The following is a 20,768-nucleotide window of genomic DNA, read 5'->3' on the forward strand; positions in this document are numbered from 1 at the left end:
CAGCCAGTCAGTGATTCCCTCTTATCATTGATGTTTCTATCTCTCTCTCTCTCCCTTCATCTCTGAAATCAATAAAATACACACATACACACACACACACACAAACACACACACACACACATAAAGCAATTGCTGACTGATCTTAGTGATCCTGTTTCCTGCGTAGCCCAGCACTCAGTGGCCAGGAGGTTTGGGTTGGGTGGGATGGGACTGGGCAGGTGGAGAAACCGTTGTCCAGGCTTGGGATGCCGACACCGTCCTGCTTCCGGGTCAGCGGTTCCCACCCACTTCCGGCCCCCTGCCCGAAGCCCGATGTTCTAAAGCAGTGGTTCTCAACCTTCCTAATGCCACAACCCTTTCATACAGTTCCTCATGTTGTGGTGACCCGCAACCATAACATTATTTTCGTTGCTACTTCATAACTGTAATTTTGCTACTGTTATGAATCGTCATGTAAATATCTGATATGCAGGATGTATTTTCACTGTTACAAATTGAACATAATTAAAGCATAGTGACTAATCACAAAAACAATATGTAATTATATATGTGTTCTCCGATGGTCTTAGGCCACCCCTGTGAAAGGGTTGTTCGACCTCCAAAGGGGTCGCGACCCACAGGTTGAGAACCACTGTTCTAAATAATCGGTTCCACATCCCGGCAGCGGTTTCTAGAGCTTCCTCTTGTTCTGCTCTCGGGGATTAGCTGCTTCCAGCCAATCCACATCTGTCCCAGGAGCCCAGCTCGCTCTGCTCCCCAGCTGAGGGCTTTGCTAGTGGCCAGCATGATTGTAAGTTCTTGCCCACGCTTGTAAATCGAGGAATGCATTTGTAGTCATCAACAAAGGCCTAGAGCAGGGCTCCTCAGACTACGGCCCGCGGGCCACATGCAAATACAAATATTGTATTTGTTCCTGTTTTGTTTTTTTACTTCAAAATAAGATATGTGCAGTGTGCATAGGAATTTGTTCATAGTTTTTTTTAAGCTATAGTCCGGCCCTCCAGCGGTCTGAGGGACAGTGAGCTGGCCCCCCGTTTAAAAAGTTTGAGGACCCCTGGCCTAGAGGTTAGGGTTGTTTTTTTGTTTAATTGTTTGTCTTATGGAAAAAGTCTTGCCGTGCGGGCCCCGCTGGAGGTGAGGGTCCTGAAGGCTGACCTCCTGCTCAGACCGCTCAGTCCAGGACCGTCTGTGCTGGGGACAGGAGCCGGGACTTGCAGAGAGAGAGCTCTTTACAAGCCCAGAGGATGGAACCGGGGCGGCCGATGGGCCGTTTAAATTTGGCTGCTTTTGCTTTACAGGAGTTGGGGGACAACAGGAGAGAAGTCTCAGGCAAACCCCAAAGAGATGGCGGGAGGAAAGTTTCTGCTGCTTCGTAAGAACTGGGATCCCCAGGTTAAGGGGTGCAGGGCTCTGTGGGCGGACGGCTCCTTGGGCACCGGTGCCGCCTGTGGGCGGCGGGGGAAGTCATGCCAGTTGAGACAGGAGCTCGGCACAGACAATGGTAGGGCCACCTTGCAGCAGGCAGGCCTGGGAGTAGGAAGGCAGGGCTAGTGGGGAAGTGGGTCTGGAGATACACCTTGAATATGTAAGCGAGCACCCCGGCGACGGTGGGGAGGGGCCTCTGCAGGAAGTCCTGCCTCTTTCAGAGCTGGTTTTTGGAGTGAGAAGGTAGAGCAGAGGCTGCCATCCCAGCTGGACTCAGAGGCCTGTCCTCAGTTCCAGGGGGTGACCCTCACCCATTACCCGCGCGAGGGCTGAGGTTTCCTCCCGCTTCCTCACCTGCTCTCCTAGTTCTCTTCCTCCCAGACGCCGTCTCCCCAAGGCCCTTCGGTGGTGCCGGTCACAGGGCTGTGATCTGGGGTAGAGGAGCCTCTAGGAGCCTGGCCTGCGGTGCTTTCCAAATTCCTTTTGGAAAACGTGGGCACTGGCGAGATGCAAGGCTGGAGTAACTGGACGAGGAGAGGCTGGCGTGGCCACCCCATTCGATGGAAGGGGCGTCCCTGCTTCTGGGGACAGAGCAGGACGTCTGGTCAGGGAAGGGACAGCTGTGACTGGCATTGCCTGGAACTTGAACTTAGAAGGAGGGAAGCGCTTTATTTTGAACTTGTTTCTCTCTGGGCACTCGGTAGTGGAGGCTCTACCAAGGGCATCCAGCTCTGGGCCTGTGTGCTGTCAGGCGGCGCGGTGAGGAGCCGTGAGCTGCCCTGGACAGGCGCTGAGCGTCCGGGCAGAGAGTGACTTCGGCTCCGGGCACAGCGTGACCTGGACGTTAACAAGTGGACCTACTGATCTGACCAGGCGTCCAGAGCTCCAGGCGATCTGCCTTTTGCACGGGCCCAGGAGGTCCACCAGGACCACAGTGCCCAAGGCGTGTGGCCTGGGTGTGGTCACTGCCACAGCCCTTCATACTTACCTTCCCACCCACATGGCCCAGAGGGGCCTGGGAGTTTGCCACAGCCGGCTGCGCCTCAGTGGCCCAGGGCTGGCGGCCCTGCTGCTCTCTCCTGTACCGTGAGCTTCTCTGGGAGTCAGGAGAGTGGGGCGCCCACCCCCACTCCAGCGCCAGTCCAGACATCAGGTTAAAGAAACACCCTCCTGGGCTCCTGCACCGAGAGGGCTCAGAGGACCCGCGCTCCTGCCTGTCCAGGCGGCCGTTGCAGAGTAGGCTACGTTCTGGATGACGCATGGTGGTCACACACTGTTTCCTGCTCTGGTCACCCGGCTTCAGCCGGGGCGGCGAGGAGGACTGCGAGGACCGCGGGCAGGAGTCACGATGGGGGACACCTCAGATTCTGTGCGTTTAAGCCTTGGCACTCGGCTCTCCCAGGGGACCCCTCCAGCAGTGATTAACCCGTGGAGTGACCGCCCAAGGTGGACGGCTGCCTCCAGGACCGCAGGCTGGTGCTGAGCCCCGAGTTTAGACAGCACCCCCATGGAGCATGTTGCAGGGAGGGAGAGTGTTGGGCGCACAGGCCTGGGCCACACCCTTTCTGGCCCTTCCTCACTGAAGAGCGGAAGCCGCCTGGGAAGGGACGACGTGCGTTCCTGGTGGGTCCCGTGCAGGGAGCAGCGTGGGCCTGTTTTGCTCTTGCCTAGTCTTCTTGGCCACGAAGTGTGACAGGTGGCCAGCTGCTCAAACGCCTATGTGTGCTGAGTGCCAGGGGCCAGGGCGTTTAGGAACGTGAGCGGGAGGAGAGGTAAGCCCTCACACCTGTCCCCTCTGGGACCCAAGGGGGAGGAGGGCACATGCCTGGGGGGCGGGGCACAGCCCTGGAGGAGCCGGATCCCGGAGGCACCGCCTGGACAGGAGGCCAGCACCCACCGGGGCGTGTCTCCGGCTCTCGGGTGAAACAGGCGGGGTTCTGCAGTGAACACATTGTGTCCTTTGGTCACTTTGCTGTGACAGTTCAGTAATCACTCTGGTTAGTGAGCTGGGGAGAGTAGGTCCACAGAGTCCGGGCAGCTGAGGAGGGAAGTGGCCTGAAGCCGCCCTGCACACCGGACCCTGTGTCCCAATGTTCCCATCGGAAGAGGGGACCTGAGGCCTCTGTCCTCTGGCCATGCTCCCAACACCAACATTTGCAGGTGAACTTATGCTTTTGAGGCCATGGAGCCCTCAGGCTGGCCCTTCATAAAAACGATAATTTGATCCCATCGACTCTCCATTCCTTTGCTGTTTTCTGTTGATTAGAATCAAACGGTGATGAGGTGAGAGGGTGATGGGGACACTGGGTATATACCTGCCCCCTGGGCCCTGACGGAGCCCTGGAAACAGTGCAGGTGGTGCCCCAGGGGCACAGGTGGGCCGCCAGAGCACAAGTCCCACCACTGCCTGGCGCTGCGGGCTGGGCACTGTCCCAGCCAGGACACCGGACGCCACTTCTAAAGGACCCTGACCCCAAAGGTCGGGGCGCAGGGAGTGCGACAGTGGGGGAGAGGCGCATCCATGGGGAGCAGACACTACTCAGGGGTGTGTGCGGACCTGTGCAGCTCCCCCTGCTTCTGAGAGCGGAGCCCTTCCAACCTTGTTCCCTTCTCTGGGGACATCTCTTAGGTCCCATGATTTTCCTGGGACCAAATCACAGACAAAGAGAAAGGAATTGGAGTCGCTGGCAAAGAGCTGACTCACAGACTTAAAATTTGTATGAGCACCTGCCTAGACTTGTAGCTGGTGCTTGGGGGCGGGGGGGGGGCACCAACCACAGACAAGCAGGCAAGAGGGGGTGCTCTGCCCTCCTGCAGCACGGCTACTTTTTCCCATACAAGGTCCTTTCTTCCGCCCTGGCTGGGGTGGCTCAGTGGGTTGGGCATCCTCCCATTCACCGAAAGGTCGCCAGTTCAATTCCCGGTCAGGGCACAAGCCTAGGTTTCGGGCTCGATCCCCAGTAGGGGGCATGCAGGAGGCAGCTGATCAATGTTTCATGATATTTCCCTTTCTCTCTCTCTCCAATCAATAAAGATCGTCCTCAGGTGAGGATAAAAAAGCCTTCCCTTCCTGGGTGAGGTCCGTGGCCGAGTCATCGGCCCCAGGGCCACGTACTAGACTGCAAGATGATTAGGGTGACAGACCACAGTCCGGACAGGCCCGGCCCTCCGCTGGGGGAAGAAAAGTGACAGCGTGTGAAAGAGAATGCTTACACCACACACAAGTGTATTTTTTTGCAACAAAAGAAACTATTTATTTGGAATATGCATTACCAGTACAAATTAGGAGACTGTAAAATCTACACCGTGTTAGTATCATCATCGCGAACACAGAGCTTCCGTCGGATCAAAGGAACGAAGCCAGTGCTCACCGAAGCAGAAAAGCTCAACTTTCAAACCAAACAGGGCAGAGCTTCGCAGGGTTACACTCTGATATAAGAGCAGGGTAGGAAGCAGAGATAAAACCAACAGCCGAGGGAAACACTTCAAAATAACTGGAAGCGCCAAAGGGAAGGGAAGGAGGAAGCGAGAAAAGGGGGAAAACATTGAATGTTTCATTTATTTTAACAAAAGGCAAAAAAAAAAAAAAAGGTTACAAAAAATAAGATTCCAGAAAGCTTTGCACAAGGGAGTGAACCATCAAGGCGATGTGAAAAGTGCGCGGCCATTCGGCTGTGACTTAGAACCAGCGGACGGCGGTTCGGGTAGAAACCGCCAGAAAGTGCCGCTGCCCGGCTCTGATTCTCCACTTTCCTCACCCGGGTGCTGGCTGCTTTCGGACCTCGCAGTCATTTGTTAAATGACAGAGTTTAAAAGAGAGTCCCTTCCTGATAATACCGCCTTCTTTTCTCCTGGAACTAAAAAAGCATCCGAGTCCAGCCAGTCTCACCCTGTGCTGCATGACGGCCGAAAGGCTGCATGAGAACAACATCCGGGACCCTGTCCAAAGCCAGGACCCCCAGCCCATCCCGGTGCCACCCCAGCCGCCCGGGGAGTCTCTGCAAGAAAAGTCCCCTCGGCCGGGGAGGCACCCTGGCTACCCAGCCTCGCCTGCAGGGGCGCACTCACTCCAGGCGCAGGTGAGCGATGGACGTCCGCATGGGCCTGATCTCTGTGACGTCAGCTCAGTTCTGGGAAAAAACCGAAGCAGCCAGAAACAGCCTCTGTCCGGCTGCCCTCTTTTCACACCGCCTTGGTACATGTGTAAGGAAAAAAACAGCAAGATCATACTCCTGACAATGAAAAAAAAAGCACCCCTATAAACAAACCAAAAATAACACAAAACAAAACATGATTCTTTTTGTTATATTTTCAAGAGCAGGAATAAAGGGGGGAAAAAAAGAATTCATTTCTGGGTCTCAAAGTTAAGAAACATAATAACATGTTAGGTTGTACCTCTATGATGCTCACTATCCCAACTTTTTTTTTCTTTTTTTCTTTTTTTAGTTTACAAAATGAATTACGGTCACTTTTAAACATCGTGGAACAGGAAATGGGTGTGCACAACTCGACACTTGTCTAGCATTCTTGAACTAATTCACAAATGCAAGAAAATAAAAGAGAAATGGGGAGCATGGCCAATGCGGGTCGTTCCGTGTGAAAACAGACGTGGAGATGAGGGCGTGGGCACGGAGGCGACCCCGTCCTGCTTTTCGTGCTGTGAGGGTCATTTTTAAAATTTTTATTATAAACACTATTAAATCCAGACCGCTTTTTTGGTTTTTTTCCCTTTATCTGAATATACAAGAACATTCATTATCAAATGTTCGTCATCAGTACTACAAAGAACAAGACACGAGTCGCAAGAAACAATGGAAAATGTTAATAAAGCTGAGAGGATTGTTGAGTATTTTTTTAAAAAGTTTTCTTTAAATTTGAGTTTCTGTAGTTTTATCTTTTTTTGGTATCGAAGTCAGGTTTTTTCTGGGCAGAAAAATAAAACTCAGAAGGGAAGTGGGAAGGGCAAGTGAAAGAAAAGGCAACCAGCAGCCAAATAAAACCATGTCACGAAGGTGCCACCGGGCAGAAGCGTGTGCGGGGGTGCACCCCACTCAGGAGCGAGGGATGGCAAGGGGGGCGATGAGCAGTTACAGGTGGGCAGACCCCAGGGGACTCCGCGGCCAGGACACTGCGCGCTCCTCTGTCCCTGGGAAGCGGAGTCCTGGGCACGCGGGTGGGCGGGCCTGAGGGGCAGGAGCTCCAGGGCACTGCCAGCCACAGGCCCTCTGTCCACCCCGCCCGCTGACTGTGCTCTCAGGGTTTGCTTAACTTGAGAGACCCCCTGGCGCCACGTGGATGTGAGCGTGGCCGTGGAGGAAGAAAGGGAAAGGTGCAAAGAGGGCTGCGTGTGGCGGTGACAGCGGGTGCAGCTGCCGCAGGGCGGGCACCGCGCTCTGCTACCATCTTCCCACTGACCCAAAAGGGAAACCCTTCAGCCCAAACCAGGCTTCCTGCGGCTGCAGGAGAACCCTGTGCCCAAGGTCAGGCGTCCGCGAGGTATCCCTGTGCCTGCGTCCGCGCGTCCCTGCCCGAGACGGGTCTCCTCGGCTGGATGGAGACGCGGTGCCCTTGGCACCCTGCGTGGAGCCCGGCCCGGTGACGGCTCAGGGTGCACAGCGGCCCGATGAGGCTTCCTCACGCTCCTCATTAGCATGATCCCAACATCTCCCTGTTCTCCCTTCCAACACTCACGCCCTCCAACACGCCGGAGCGGAGCAGTTTCTGCCCGTTAGTGCACCACGCGGAGCCACCCTCAGGGCCACGCCCCGGAAGCCCTGCAGCAGCCGGGCCTGGGCACTGGCAAGGCCAACATTAGATTCAAGCACAAACTGAGAGCCAGGGCCGACGTTTCCATGTCGGAGGTTATCTCTCTTCTAAGGAGCCAAACAGACCAAAGCAACCAAACAAGCAACAGCCATGACCTGCCTTTGCCATCACGGTGACGGAGCTGATGTGACCAGACGTTAGACCAGGAAAGCCTCTGCCGCCTGACCTCAGCCAGTTTCTCTCGGAGATGCTGCTCCCGCCCTCACCCTGCAGCTCGGGGAGAAGGGCCCCCGCGTCCTGTCTCGCAAGCCCGGCCAGAACCGCATGCCACAGATCCGGGACGAGGCCCATAGAGAGCTGAGGACCGCCCACTCGACAGGCGACATCAGAGAACAGCCTCCCTGCGCGTCTCCCTGGACAGGCCCACAGCGTGACTGTCACCTGCGGAGTTCGCTGAGACCGGGACCTCCCGCCTTCGCCACTCGCAGGTCCTCAGACAAGCCAGCGAACAGGTACTGCGCCGAGCTCTCACGCCACCGCGTCCTCCAGACCCAGACGCGGCGCACAGAACTGAACAGTTCATGGCAGGTCCCTAGCGCCCAGACAAACACAGAACAGAGCGCTCCACCGCACGCGTGCCCGCGCCTGAGGCTCGGGCAGAGGCAGCAGGGAGGGACCCCGGGAGCTGGCCTGCCCTGTGGGGTGGTTCTGGCGTGTGTGTGTGTGTGTGTGTGCGTGTGCGCTGGGGCCACCGGTCCTGGACCCCGCGAGCTGCTTGTCTGTGTCCTTCACAGAGTCCCTCTCATGGGCTCACAGGCGGATGGAACTGTTACTAATGTAGGCATCTGTATGAGGCATGTGGCTGATCGTGGGGCGGTGCATGTGAGAGCCTGTGCATGTGCCTACAGGTATGTGTGCACATGCATGTGAGGGGAGGGTTCAGGAGAGAACCTCCCCCCCTCTGTGATGCACCTGGCACCACGCTGACCCACACCTGGCTCCGCAGCGTCTGGTCCCCGAAGTCCGCCTCTGAAGCCAGGAGCTGTCCGAGGACGATAAGCCTGGACGCTGCCTCCGAGGCCGCGCCCTCTCCTGTCGCTGACTTGTGCCTGGCATCTACCTGGCGGAGCTGAACCCAGGACATAGTGCCTTCGGGAGCCCGGCTATGGCAGGACCCAGGGAAGCCGGGCTGGGAGGCAGCGGGTCGGGGAGGCCGAGGAGCAGGGCAGCGGGGTGGTTCTTGTGAGAGGTAGTGACGGGAGACAGGGCTGCCTGGCACGGGGCTCGATGAGGTAACGTGGCTCCTCATACCACCAGCGTGAAAACATACAAACGCTTTTATTGTTTTCTTTGCATTTTTTCCCTCTTTAAATTCCTCTAATTGTTGAAAATATCCTTCAGTGACATGTAGCGGGCAGGGGCCCAGGGAGTGGAGGGCAGGGGCAGGGGCGGTGAGGGCACCAGGCTGATGCTGCTGGCAGGGAAGGCTGGCTTCTACCCAGAAAAAGGGACAGAGTATAAAGAAGTGTCCAGATTGGCCGGAGGGCCTCCCGGGAGGAGAGGGAGGAGCTCATGGTGGCTGCTGATGGCTGCGCCTCCGGTCTGACCGCTTCGGCGTGGGAGACCCTCCCTCCGGCCCCGCCCGCCGGGCGCAGGGTCAGCCGGGATGCGCGTGCGGGGAGGTCAGTTGGAGGTGTCGGAGTGAACGCTGCCAGGGCCTTCTGTAGGGGACGTCACTGATGAGGGGGTAGTCGCATCCTGCCAACCTCCATTAGCCTAGAAGGGAAGAAGGAGAGAAGTCAGGCTGTGAGGGGCGGTGGGAGCACATGATGACGATGACAAGGAGGAGCCTTGAGAAGGCGGCTCAGGGCCTGCCAGGGGGCACTGGTCAGCAGGCTGTCCTTGTGGTCACTCCCCCGCCCCCTCAGTGGCTGGGGCCTCCCGTGCCTGTGATACCGAGTCCCACACCTCCGTCAGCTGAGACCACCTGCCCTGCAGGTCCAGGGGCCCGAGTCCCTGTGCTGACTCTGGCCGGGCACTCCCACCCCTTTGGCCCCAAGTCCCCCTTGAGAAAGACAAAAAGGCTTCCCAACTGCCTCCGAAGGGCCCTTCCAGCTCCGAGTTCCCCAGCCCTGGGTCCCAGGCGCCTCCACACATGTCAATGGCCGGGGGCCGTTCCTGTCCTCAGCGGGCACTGACCACACCTGGGGGAACTATGACTCAAGGCAGGACCCAGCAATGCACAGCCCGGCTGCAAGGAAGGTTCCAGGGAGGCGAACCCCGTCTTGAGGAGGCACCTCGAAAAGTACAGAGGGTGGCCCGGGAGAAGAGGGCTCAGCCAGCGCCCCGGCCTGGCCTGTGGGAAGTGTCTCGAGGGGGTGAGCCGGGCGCTACGCTCGGTCTCCATTTGTACCTTCTTTTCCTAACACTCAGTCCAGAGCATCCAAGCAGCAACACGGTTCCCGCAGGACCGCGCCAGTGAGCACCCCTACAAGGACCGGCACTCGGAGAGCCCGGCCGGACCCGACGTGCTGCCGCGGCGACTTCGTGACCCCGCCCTCGCTCGCCCACGGACTGTGTGAGCCGCAGTGTGTGTGCAAAAGGCACGAATCTCCTTCCCTCCCAGATAACAGCCCTCGGCTCCGAACACGCGGTGAAGGCCCGGACCAGGCCTGACACTCCTGGAATATCTGGGGTCACGGGGCAGGAGTGACTATGGCATTGGCCGGGGGGCGGGGGCAGCTCCTCCCTGCACCTGCCCTGATCCCCTCTCCCTGCACCTGCCCTGATCCCCTCTCTCCCTGCACCTGCCCTGATCCCGTCTCTCCCTGCACCTGCCCTGATCCCCTCTCTTCCTGCACCTGCCCTGATCCCCTCTCTCCCTGCACCTGCCCTGATCCCCTCTCTCCCTGCACCTGCCCTGATCCCCTCTCTCCCTGCACCTGCCCTGATCCTCTCTACCTGCACCTGCCCTGATCCCCTCTCCCTGCACCTGCCCTGATCTTCTCTCCCTGCACCTGCCCTGATCCCCTCTCTCCCTGCACCTGCCCTGATCCCCTTTCCCTGCACCTGCCCTGATCCCCTCTCCCTGCACCTGCCCTGATACCCTCTCCCTGCACCTGCCCTGATCCTCTCTCCCTGCACCTGCCCTGATCCCCTCTCTCCCTGCACCTGCCCTGATCCCCTCTCCCTGCACCTGCCCTGATCTCCTCTCTACCTGCACCTGCCCTGATCCCCTCTCCCTGCACCTGCCCTGATCCCCTCTCTCCCTGCACCTGCCCTGATCCCCTCTCTCCCTGCACCTGCCCTGATCCCCTCTCCCTGCACCTGCCCTGAGCTGGCCCAGGGGCCGCCTGCCTGGGTCCTGAGCATCCAAGCAGCTGACTGTGACCCAGAGCAGTGACGCTGGGCTGAGGCCCGCCCTTCCCCCCCCTCCTTCCTCCGAACTCCCCTTAGTAGCACAGGGTTGATGCAGAGAATTCATCACCGGATGTGACAGCCAAGTGAGCCTGGCACTGAGAAACTCTCATTTGCAGCCCAGAACTCGCTGAGGTGCCACAAAGCGGCTGATGTCAGCACCGCGAGGAGCTCGGCCTGCACACAGGCAGATGCCAGCAGCCCAGACTCGGGCGTGGCAGGCGGGGGGAGAGCTCGGGGCTGTCCTCGGCGCTGGTGGGCGGCCAGGGAGGGAAACACAGACACAGAGGCCCCGCCCCTGTGACCCGCACGGGCACCCACACGCTCACCAGGGCAGGCACGGCCAGAGCCACCGTTTCCCACCGAGGTAGCTGGAGCAACCAGGTTCCCGGCAGGCAGTTTTCCCAACATTTTACAGGGAGCTTTCCGAGAGCTGCTCCGAGTTGCCAGGATGCTCCCTGGGAAATCTCAGCCTGGCCACTGCAGATCCACCTCTTTAAAGAGCTGCGACCTTTAAAAATGCAGCTCTGACCTCCTCCCCACCCCTCCTCCACCTTCAGTGGCTTCGAGCTGAGGGTCCGTGTCCCCTTCAGGCCTGCTCTTCCTGCCCTGCTCAATGCTCATGGTTCATGCTTCAATACCCCCTCCCGCCACTCAGGAGTTCCCATAGCAGAGGGCCGCTCACCCAGTCCCACCACCCACACCTGCTGTCTCCACCTGGAGGGTGCGCACGTGTCCCATGTGCCCCTAGCATGGTCTCCTGGGGGCAGCCCTGTCCTCTGTCACATCACAAGGCACTGGGCTGCCATGGGCATGTCCTCGCCCGCCAGACCATGAGCACCACTGTGGGGCTCCTGGCCGATTCCACGCTGCCTCCCAGTGCCTGCACCTCACAGATGTTAGACAATGTCCGAGAGGGACAAGCGAAGACGTGAGGGAACATGTACTGGCACTGGCGGTGGAGAGATATATGGTCTCAGGTGGGTGACCTCCATGACCATTTATACCAAGCCATGTAGGCCCAGGAAACAGCTGAGAGAGCCTGGCGGGCTGTACTTGGCCATGTAGGCCCAGGAAACAGCTGAGAGAGCCTGGCGGGCTGTACTTGGCCATGTAGGCCCAGGAAACAGCTGAGAGAGCCTTGACAGCCTGTACTGAGACATATACACCCAGGTTTACTTCCTGACATGCCACCCTGTGCAGGACCACACTGCTGGTCAGCTCGGCTTCTCTTACACCGCACTGCGGGGTCCTGGCCGAGACTGCACAGTAAGACGGTCAACCTGCCCCATGTCCATTGGTAACATGTGAACTCTTTTGTTACAAGTCACTTCTTCAACCTTCTGTGCCACGCACTCTAACTGCCATCTATGGGTGCCCTGTCACAATCCAGACACAACCCTACCTGCCAATGCGCCCACCAGCACCATCCTGCCAGCACCTAGCGCCATCCAACTGGAGGGCACCTGTCAGTGGGCTCTGGGATCGAGATCTACCCTGGCACCTTCTTAGCGTCATTCTTTTCTATTTCACCTGTGGCGAACACCCAGCATTCATGCCGCCATGTCAGGCACGTGGGACACGGGAGGGGCTGGTCGAGGCCGTCCACGGGTGTGGGTACAGTTCCCAGCTTTGGGGTCAGGTGCTTTCTTATTTCTATTAAAAGTGCAAATGTGACTGTTACGCAGAACGTTTCCACATCCTGCAGACTCTGTAGGTTTGATGTATACACAGGAAGTTAAAACTTACGAATTGTTTAATTTAACTTTTCAGAGATAGAGAGAAAAAAAAAAAAAAGCTTAGTTTGTCTGGGCTAAAGAGGTGTCTTAGGACAGAAAACTATTTCTATCTGAATAGACACCCTCCGCACTCAGACCTGCAAAATCCCAAATATGTCCCCTTACACACATCGGCACAGTGTGCAGAACACACATGCATGTATTCTCATAGACTGAGCACACATTCAGAACATACAGCACCCCAGGAATGAGCGTGCGCATGCAGACACACACACACGCTGCGGGAAGAAAGCTGTAAGAGACTATTATTTTTACTCATAGCCAAATCTGGGTAATTCAAGCAAAGGGCATTTGTTTTACTCTCAGTATAAGTGATCTGATGGGCTGACTCTCTACAGCCCTAAGGTCTTCGTTTTATTCTTATAACCTCTGATTTTGCTTTGCTTTGTTGAAAGATATCCTTTACTCACAGTGCACATGGAGGCTACACACATACTTCCACGTGATGGGGTCTCCACGGAGCACACACATCACTCGGGGTGGACACCTCAAGGCGACTGACCATCACACGGAAGCTGAAGCCCCTCTCACTCATCTGCCGTCCACACAGCCATCACCCCAGATAACCAGACCCAGTGACATGCCGCGGAGAGACACGGAGCCAACTCCACGCCCAGAGACTGGCATATTCAAGTACAGCGAGGACAGTAATAGCAACTTACATGCCATCACTGAGACAAAGCCACAAAGGCCGCGCTGGCAGCCGCTTATTTTGAAGCCTGTTATTTGTGGGAGGTACAAGCTGTAATCACAACAGAAACTTTCAAAGCCCTTATCCTCCGTGACGCACCAAATCTATTTCAGACCCCTAATTGCTATGTCACCAGAGAGCTGGCTGCTTAATGCGCTCAAATGGCGCTGAGAGCTTGCAGGGTTGCGGCCGGCAGAGAGTGGGGGGTAGGGAGGGGGGGTGCAGGGGGAACAGCCTCCCTGCTGCCTTCTTCATTCAGGGAGGCGTCTTCGCTCAGAACTGTATACAGGTGACGCGAGAGAAAGGCTTGAAGACCGCTGCATCCAGACTGCGAACGCACCCGGCCTCCCACGCACATCCTTGATGCGGGACCCTCGTTAGGCTGGGATTCTTGTCCACATGGAATGTGGACTGACTTTTTAAATTTTAGCTTTTCCCCTTTTATATTGTCCCAGAAATATCCCAGCCGTGTGGCTGTGGAGGGTCCGGAGAAGTCAGGGCAATGACTAGACGGAGAGAGAAGGTATTCTATATTCCCACTGCAGCTTGGCTCTTATCTTTTTAAGATCAATAACAGTACCACTAACAGATCTGCCTTTAGTTTTCCTAGGATAACAACGGCTTTCCTGCCGAAGAACTTTCCACTGAAATAAACAGAACAGCACATGGGGTGGGGAGGCCTCCTCCACGGGCATCCCGCCATCTAGAAGTAGAGTTTTCTCCACTTTCCACACGCCCTCAGTGCAGTGGTGGGACATCATACTGCAGAAGAGTTCGGGAAGTCACTGAGAAAAAGGTGGACATTTCAAGAATACATTTACAAGGCTAATAAACATGAAGAAATTCACGAGTAATCAAAAAGAAACAAATTAAAGTCAAGTGAAAGTGAGACACCCTTTTATAATTTAACTAGTGGCTTGGTGCATGAATTCGTGCACATTGAAAGGAAATTAATTAGAAGAAATATTTTAGTATCGCTATTTGCCCTTTCTCTATAATAGAAGTGTCAACCAAATTCACGATCGACAGTGACAGATTGAAACACACGTTTGCGTTTGGTGCCAGTGAGAGCTTTGTATGTATCGTGCATGTGCGAGTCAACATAGCCTTTTATAGATATAGAGTAAACTTGCTTAATTAGACCTGCTTTCTGAGGTAGCTAAACTTTTTCCAGCCCAGTGAAGCACCCCAACTTCTCTTTCAGGTAATTGTCAGCAACACAGAAGATTATATAAATATCAACATGAAGCAGATCATTATTGTAGATCACGCAGGGAGAACAAAGGGTAAAATATTTAACTGCAGCAGTGTTTGACTATATTCTGTGCAGTGAGAAAACCTTAAGTCATTTTCAAGGTCCACCATTTCTTACTTCTTTTCAGTTGGGTCAAGTTTCTGAGCTTTCTAAATCTCTGTTTTCTAGCTAATGAAAAGAAAATAGGATTCCACTGAGTCTCCTATCTACCTACTCCAGGACTTCTGTGAGGATCAAATGAGATGAGGCACAGGAAAATGCTTCACAGACATTAGATTGAAGTGTAAAATGTTTCCACTCGGCTATAAAGCAAGTCATGTTCCTGGGCTGAAGAAACTGCAAGGAGGCTAGTCGCTAGGGAGAGGAAGCTGGGCGTTGCTACGTGACATCATTACTTGGACGGACACTTAGCATATTAGCCTTTTATATAGATAGATAATTGACAAATCTGAAACACGGCTAAGTCATTGTCATTGAGCTTGTGGCGAACTGGGGACGACCATGAGCTGCTGGTGGGAAGAACAAATGCATAGATGTTTCCAGGAGAAAAGGGTTAGACATCTTCTGCCCTTTGCTCCATCGACTCCATTTTCAGAAATGTATCCAAGGAGTAACAGAAAGCATGCACCTAATTCCCTGAACTATGATGTTTGCCACAGAATTATTAAAATTGTAAAAAAAGAAGGCAGTTTCAGTGTCCGCAGTAGAGACTGATTAAATAAACTAGGGGCATTCCCTATAACAGGTTCCTTATGTAGTTACTAAAGTTATGTTTGACATGTTTCATGATATGAAAAACACCATAATGTATTTTTAGTAAAATAAGTAGGTTACAAAATGACATTTTTTATATGATCACCACGTTTCCACATGCACCACACACACGGAGGCTGCTGAGAAAAGAGTTAGCAGTCCTTTCCTTCCCTGTGATTCCTGCACACCCCAGATGTTCCACATCACATGTTAGCCTGTAACATTTAAACAACGCATGTGAAGGAGAGCCCGCAGCTAATGTAGGTCTCGGTGTGTCTGAGACGCCCGGGCAACTCCAGAGCTGCGGGCAAGGACCAGTCCCTGCTGCCTCAGTTCTGGGGAGAGCAGCTGCCGGACCCGCCCAGCATGGGAGTCAGCAAGGGATTCCCAGCTCTCTCCAGAATACAGGGGCCTTGAAGAGTTAAATGGTTGTTGTCCCTTTAAAGTGTAAAGGAAACCCCTCAACATAGCCCTTAGCTTAGAGGAGATGGGAGTTGCCTGGGGATAGGCAGTAGATCTTTTATGTCCCTGCCCTCACTTCCAGTGGTTGCTACAAGTCCAAGCAAATTCCTGCTGAACAAATGAGTGAGTGAAGGAATGACTGTGGACCAAGCTCAAGGCCACTGCGACAGCACCTGTCCCAGAAAAAAGGAGTGAGGAAGAGAAGGAAGAAGACACCACTGCTCCGGTCCCTGAATACACACCCACGGAAGGTTTCTGGTGGGAGTTGGCTAGGGTTCGAGGGTACAAGGTTTTGATAAGGTGGGGTTCAAATATGGGGATCAGTCTGTGAAAAATGAAAAAAAAAAAGGGAAGAAAAAAGTCATTCTTTTGTGGGAAAGACTCCCTGAATAACAAAAATGCAAAAGTCTTTGGGGGCAGGCAGACAATTCAGCCACAAGTCAGCCACAGCCTGCCTGCTGGTTAGGAAGGAGGGGAGAGGGGAGGGAGGGAGGGGGGTGAGAAGGGAGGAGAAGGAAGACCTCTTGACAAAGGTTAGAGTATGCGTTAAGCACCCAGGATGTATCAGGCCTGGTTACAAAACCAGGACGCTTGTCATCAGAACCAGGGCCTGGAGAGGAAGTGAGAGCAAGAACCCGAGAACCCTACGCAGGCGTGGCCCGCAGGACCTGGGAGGTGCTGAGTGAGCAGGGCCGAGGCGGGACTGCCCCTGCCCGAGGCACTGGGCAGGAATCCTCTGGCTGGAACACTGTAACTGCTGGGAATGGCCTCCAGGAACGGAGCGCTCCCAACAGGCGGGAGAGCCGCCAGGCTCCAGCGGGCCCTCGGGGCTGCCCACAGCACACCGGGCGGGAGACCATGCCTGCAGGTCTGTCTCACTAGCTTCCATCTTGTTGTTATCGTTCTGATGCCTCCTAACTTTCTTGTTTACATTTTAAAACCGACCTAATTGTGTTATTAAACTTGAATTACATAAGTTAATGCATACAAACTGCCTAGCACAGGGGACCAAGCCAGTAAGTGTTAGTTATTAATGCAATTATTAAACGTCGTTTGAGCCTGTTAATTTTCTATCCATATTGTTTTTAATTGTTCTTTAATTTCCTGCTTTACGGCACTTGCTGTGTATTGCTGCTCGGTCTGTTGTATAATCTCTGCCAGTCCGGTCTCTGAGGCCGGGGTTTACCACGCGCCCGCGCTGCTTTTCTGTTTGTATGGTTCTCCGTAGTATTTGTGCACTTCCTCTCGCCATGTCCGGGCGCTCTATCGTTCTCCTGCCATCTTCATCCTCCACCGGCTTGTAGTTTAATCGGATATTATTTCTTCCTACTTCTCTATTTTTCTTATTGCCTAGCTCTTTTAAATTTAATTTGCCATTACTTTTCTGTTTTCTATTTCTTTGTCTACTCTGGTTCATATGTCTTATCTCTGCAGTCTGCAGCCGTAACGCTTTCGCTCAGTGAAGAGTGCTGACAAGGGGGCGGCAGGATGGCAGTCCTGGCCCGGCTGCGACTGGCCCTGCTCAGCCTCCTGGAGGCTCGGAGCGCCTGCTGCCTCCAGAGCCTCTCCAATACTGTCTAGCCCAGTGGTCGGCAAATTGAGGCTCGGCAAACCACGGCTCGCGAGCCACATGCGGCTCTTTGGCCCCTTCAGGGTGGCTCTTCCACAAAATACCAACTTCTGCACATGGGCCACAAAGTTTCAATAGCACTGTACGTGCGCACCCGCACGTAGTATTTTGTGGAAGAGCCACACTGAAGGGGCCAAAAAGCCGCATGTGGCTCGCAAGACGTGGTTTGCCAACCACGGGTCTAGTCTATTAAACAGGCAAAACTGGATTCTTCTCCCACTTGGCCATCCCCCGAATTTTTGTTGTTGTTGTATTTGGTTAATCCTCACCGGAATCCATTGATTTTTTAGAGAGAGTGGAAGGGAGGGAGGGGGAGAGAGGAAAAGGGGGGAGAGAGAGAGAGGGAAACATCATGTGAGAGAGACACATCGATTGGTTGCCTCCTGCACGCACCCCAAGTGGGGCCGGAGATGGAGGCTGCAGCCCAGGTATATGCCCCTGACCATGAATTGAATCTGCAACCCTTCAACGCACAGTCGATGCTCTAACCGTGAGCCACGCCGGCCAGGGTGGTCCCAGAGTTTTAAAAAGGTAACCTGTGTGGCTATTTGGCACCTAGATTCCTGGAACAGTCTTGCCACCCGTGGTAATGGCCTGCCAAGTCTCTCACGGAGACACTGGACCCAAGGCCGGCCCCGCCGCACCTGACACTGAGCCCGGCTTAGGCTTGAGATGGTATTGGGTTCGATGAATAGTGGCTGACTCAGCTGGCCATTGCTAGTAATAGATGTAGGCATTTATATATTTCCTGGAGGACCAATGCACGAATTCGTGCCAGGGGTTTGACCCCCGCCACCACGGTGGCCACCTCTGCCTCAGCCCCCGCCCACCACACCTTCAGCCCCCACCCGCTGCGACTTAATCTGGAAGGTCATCCAGAAGGACATCCGGTCTAATGAGCATATTATGCTTTTATTATTATAGGTATCGTAAATCCTCCCTCCATATTATTTCAGTGTTTAGAGCACATTGTATGCTAATCTGAGCTAACCTCTTGTACACAGTTAATTTTTAATAAAGAGTTAGGTTTCTATGAGGAAACACGTACTTAAGCAGAAAGCGTTTTCCTGTGTTCTGTGTGAGGATGGCGCTGTTCCCACGCGGCGGCCAGCTCCCTGACACCATCGCTCTGCCTTTGGCGGCCACTAAAGGACTGTCGGGGCACTGGAACCGCTCTGCCCAACACGGCAGCCACCAGCCACGTGAAGCTGATTTGTACATCAACTCACTCACTTTAGGCACAAATGAAAATTCATTGTCTCGGCCACACTCGCCACATCTCAGGTGCCCACCAGCCTCGTGTGGCGAACGGCACGTGTGGGACAGCAGTGACCGGAGTTCCCACCCGTGGCAGGACCTGCAGACCCCACGTGCCAGGGAAAGGGGCTTGTGGTGCTGCCATTTGCAAAGTCTATGAGGAAAGGCAGTGCCAGCACCTGCTTGTAGTGAACACATGCATTTTCAGTTGACGGGGATCAGATATAAGTCCCCTTACAAGGGCCACTCCCTAGGTGCTTTCAATGATATGACCTTGACTCCTTCCCTGGGGGAGGCGCAGGGCCTGCACTAGGCACCTCCCACCTGCCGGCTGCGGCCTCAGGCTTGTGGGGCTGAGGCCTCCACGCTCCAGGTGCTGCAGCCAGGCGCTCAGGGAGCACGCAGAGGAGCAGGTGTCATCTTCACTTCCTTCCTCCTCTGGTGCTTGTCCCAGATGCAGGTCAGTCCTGCCTTCTGCTTATCCTCTCAGATGGACAGTGTGCAGAGATCTAAATATTAATATTCAGGAATGTGGAAAAGAATCGTCCCCAATTCAAATAAAGCCAGAGATAAGTAGAGTTTAAAAACTACGCTTGACTTTTCCTAAGAAAGAGGTCCATTATTTCATCCAAAGTCAAGCTTGCGGGAGAACCAGGCCCTCCTTCTGAGGAGGCGAGAGGCCTCTTCGGAAATGAGTGCTGATGGCCCCGCATTAAATCTAGTCTATTCGCTTACTGTTTCCTGAGTGTAGAGGAACGGAGCGACCCCGGGAACGAGCTGCCCTTTGGAGGTTGCGGACGTTTTCTTTATAGAGCAGAAGGCAGGGCCGCCTTGAGCGGCACAACTGACGTGATCCTGCCCCAGGAGCAGTTCTAGTCCCCGACCTGGCAGACAGGATGGCGACCACCCCGTCAGAAACGCCACCGAGTCACTACCCGGTGGGAGCCCACAGGCGGCGCTCTGGGACAGGAGGAGCCGGAGGCTCAGGGAGGCCCTCACAGCCTCACCACCCCCTTCCCAAACCCTTCCCATGGTTAATGCAGATTTGAATCTTATTCCCAGAGAGCATGCATTGGCCAAAAAGCTTAGAAACCTTTTACAAAAAACAAGACTGAAGAACCTTTTAAAATTAAAAAGAGACTATTGTGGATTAGTAAATATTTAAAATAAAAATCATTACTAGATACTTCACAGCTGAGTGAAGAGCCGCCGGTCGTGAAATCCTGCGTGGTGAGCTGGCCACACTGACCGGCACCCAAGGCCACTGGGCCCGGTGGGGCCGCGGTGGGTCTCAGGCTGAACACACGGAGGCCGCAATGGAGAGGCGCCGAGGCCCCGGGCAGGGAAGGCCAGCGTCAGGGACCCGCAGGAGAAAGAAGCGAGAGGCCGGGACAGCGACTAGGAAATACACAGCCGTCCAGCTGACGCTCTATTTCTAACCTCGCGGTGACGGGATGGAGAGGGCGGTGCGAGTGGCAGGCGCCTGGAGGCTCGCCCGCGACTCCCCGCCACGCCCACCCAGCTCGGTCGCCTTGTCCTGGGCACAAAGCAGGCCAGCTGTCAGGTCCCGTCACGTGCTAACGAGGGGCCCGGGGTAGCTCTATCCCTGGAAGCACACCTCCCCCTCAGGACAGTCAGTGACTCCATCACCACCTCGCGGGGAACACCCACTGTGAACACCCTTGCCCACGAGGAGAAAAGGCCAGTGAGCACGTTATCCTGTAACGCTGCCGACAGCAGCCCAGGGGACCAGGACGCCCGGCCAGGGCCTCTCCCACCTACAGTCTCTTCCCTCCGGCAGCCCTGGAGGCATCAGGGTGGAACCACCACCCATCTTCTAGAGGAGGTTCCACGCCTCCCTGGACACACATGCGGGCTGACCCCTGACTCTGGACGGAGGTCTCCGGCCGCCCTGGCCCCCTTGCTCCTCAGCCTCACTAAGGGCAGGTGGTGTGGCTCCACGGATTTACACGGACGCTGGCTGTAACACATGGGAGCTGCAGGAGCGCCAGGGGAGCGAGGAGGCTGCCCAGAAAACATCCTGCTCGGATGAAACATGGCCAGGGCCCAGCTGGGCTCCAGTGCCGTCGGGCTGCGGGCGTTTATTTCATTTCTTGGCTGGAAACTTTCATTCCTGTCCTGTCTCTTCTGGTCTCTCCCTCCCTGTCTCCCTTCCTTCTCCTGGCAGCCACAGCCCCATGCTTCGTGCACACACACATACCCACCACATGAACACACAACATGTGCCCACACACAGTGTACACACTCACACACACAACACACACAAAGACACACACTCACACATAAGGACAC

At 55.1% G+C, this 20,768-nt stretch overlaps 1 protein-coding gene across 3 annotated transcripts in view; it reads right to left on the reverse strand.

The window, feature by feature from the left end:
• Positions 1-5,869: 5,869 nt before the first annotated feature.
• PBX1 (PBX homeobox 1) overlaps positions 5,870-20,768 on the reverse strand; it is a 206,332-nt gene continuing 191,433 nt past the window's right edge. For all 3 annotated transcript variants that reach the window (XM_081112575.1, XM_081112574.1, XM_081112573.1), the window contains one exon: positions 5,870-8,967. In XM_081112575.1, the coding sequence (XP_080968701.1) occupies positions 8,875-8,967 (93 nt within the window). In that variant the 3' untranslated portion in view covers positions 5,870-8,874. The remainder of the gene's footprint in view (positions 8,968-20,768) is intronic.

This window comes from Myotis nattereri (genome assembly GCF_964212035.1).
Source record: "Myotis nattereri genome assembly, chromosome: 18".
Lineage (NCBI taxonomy): Eukaryota > Metazoa > Chordata > Mammalia > Chiroptera > Vespertilionidae > Myotis > Myotis nattereri.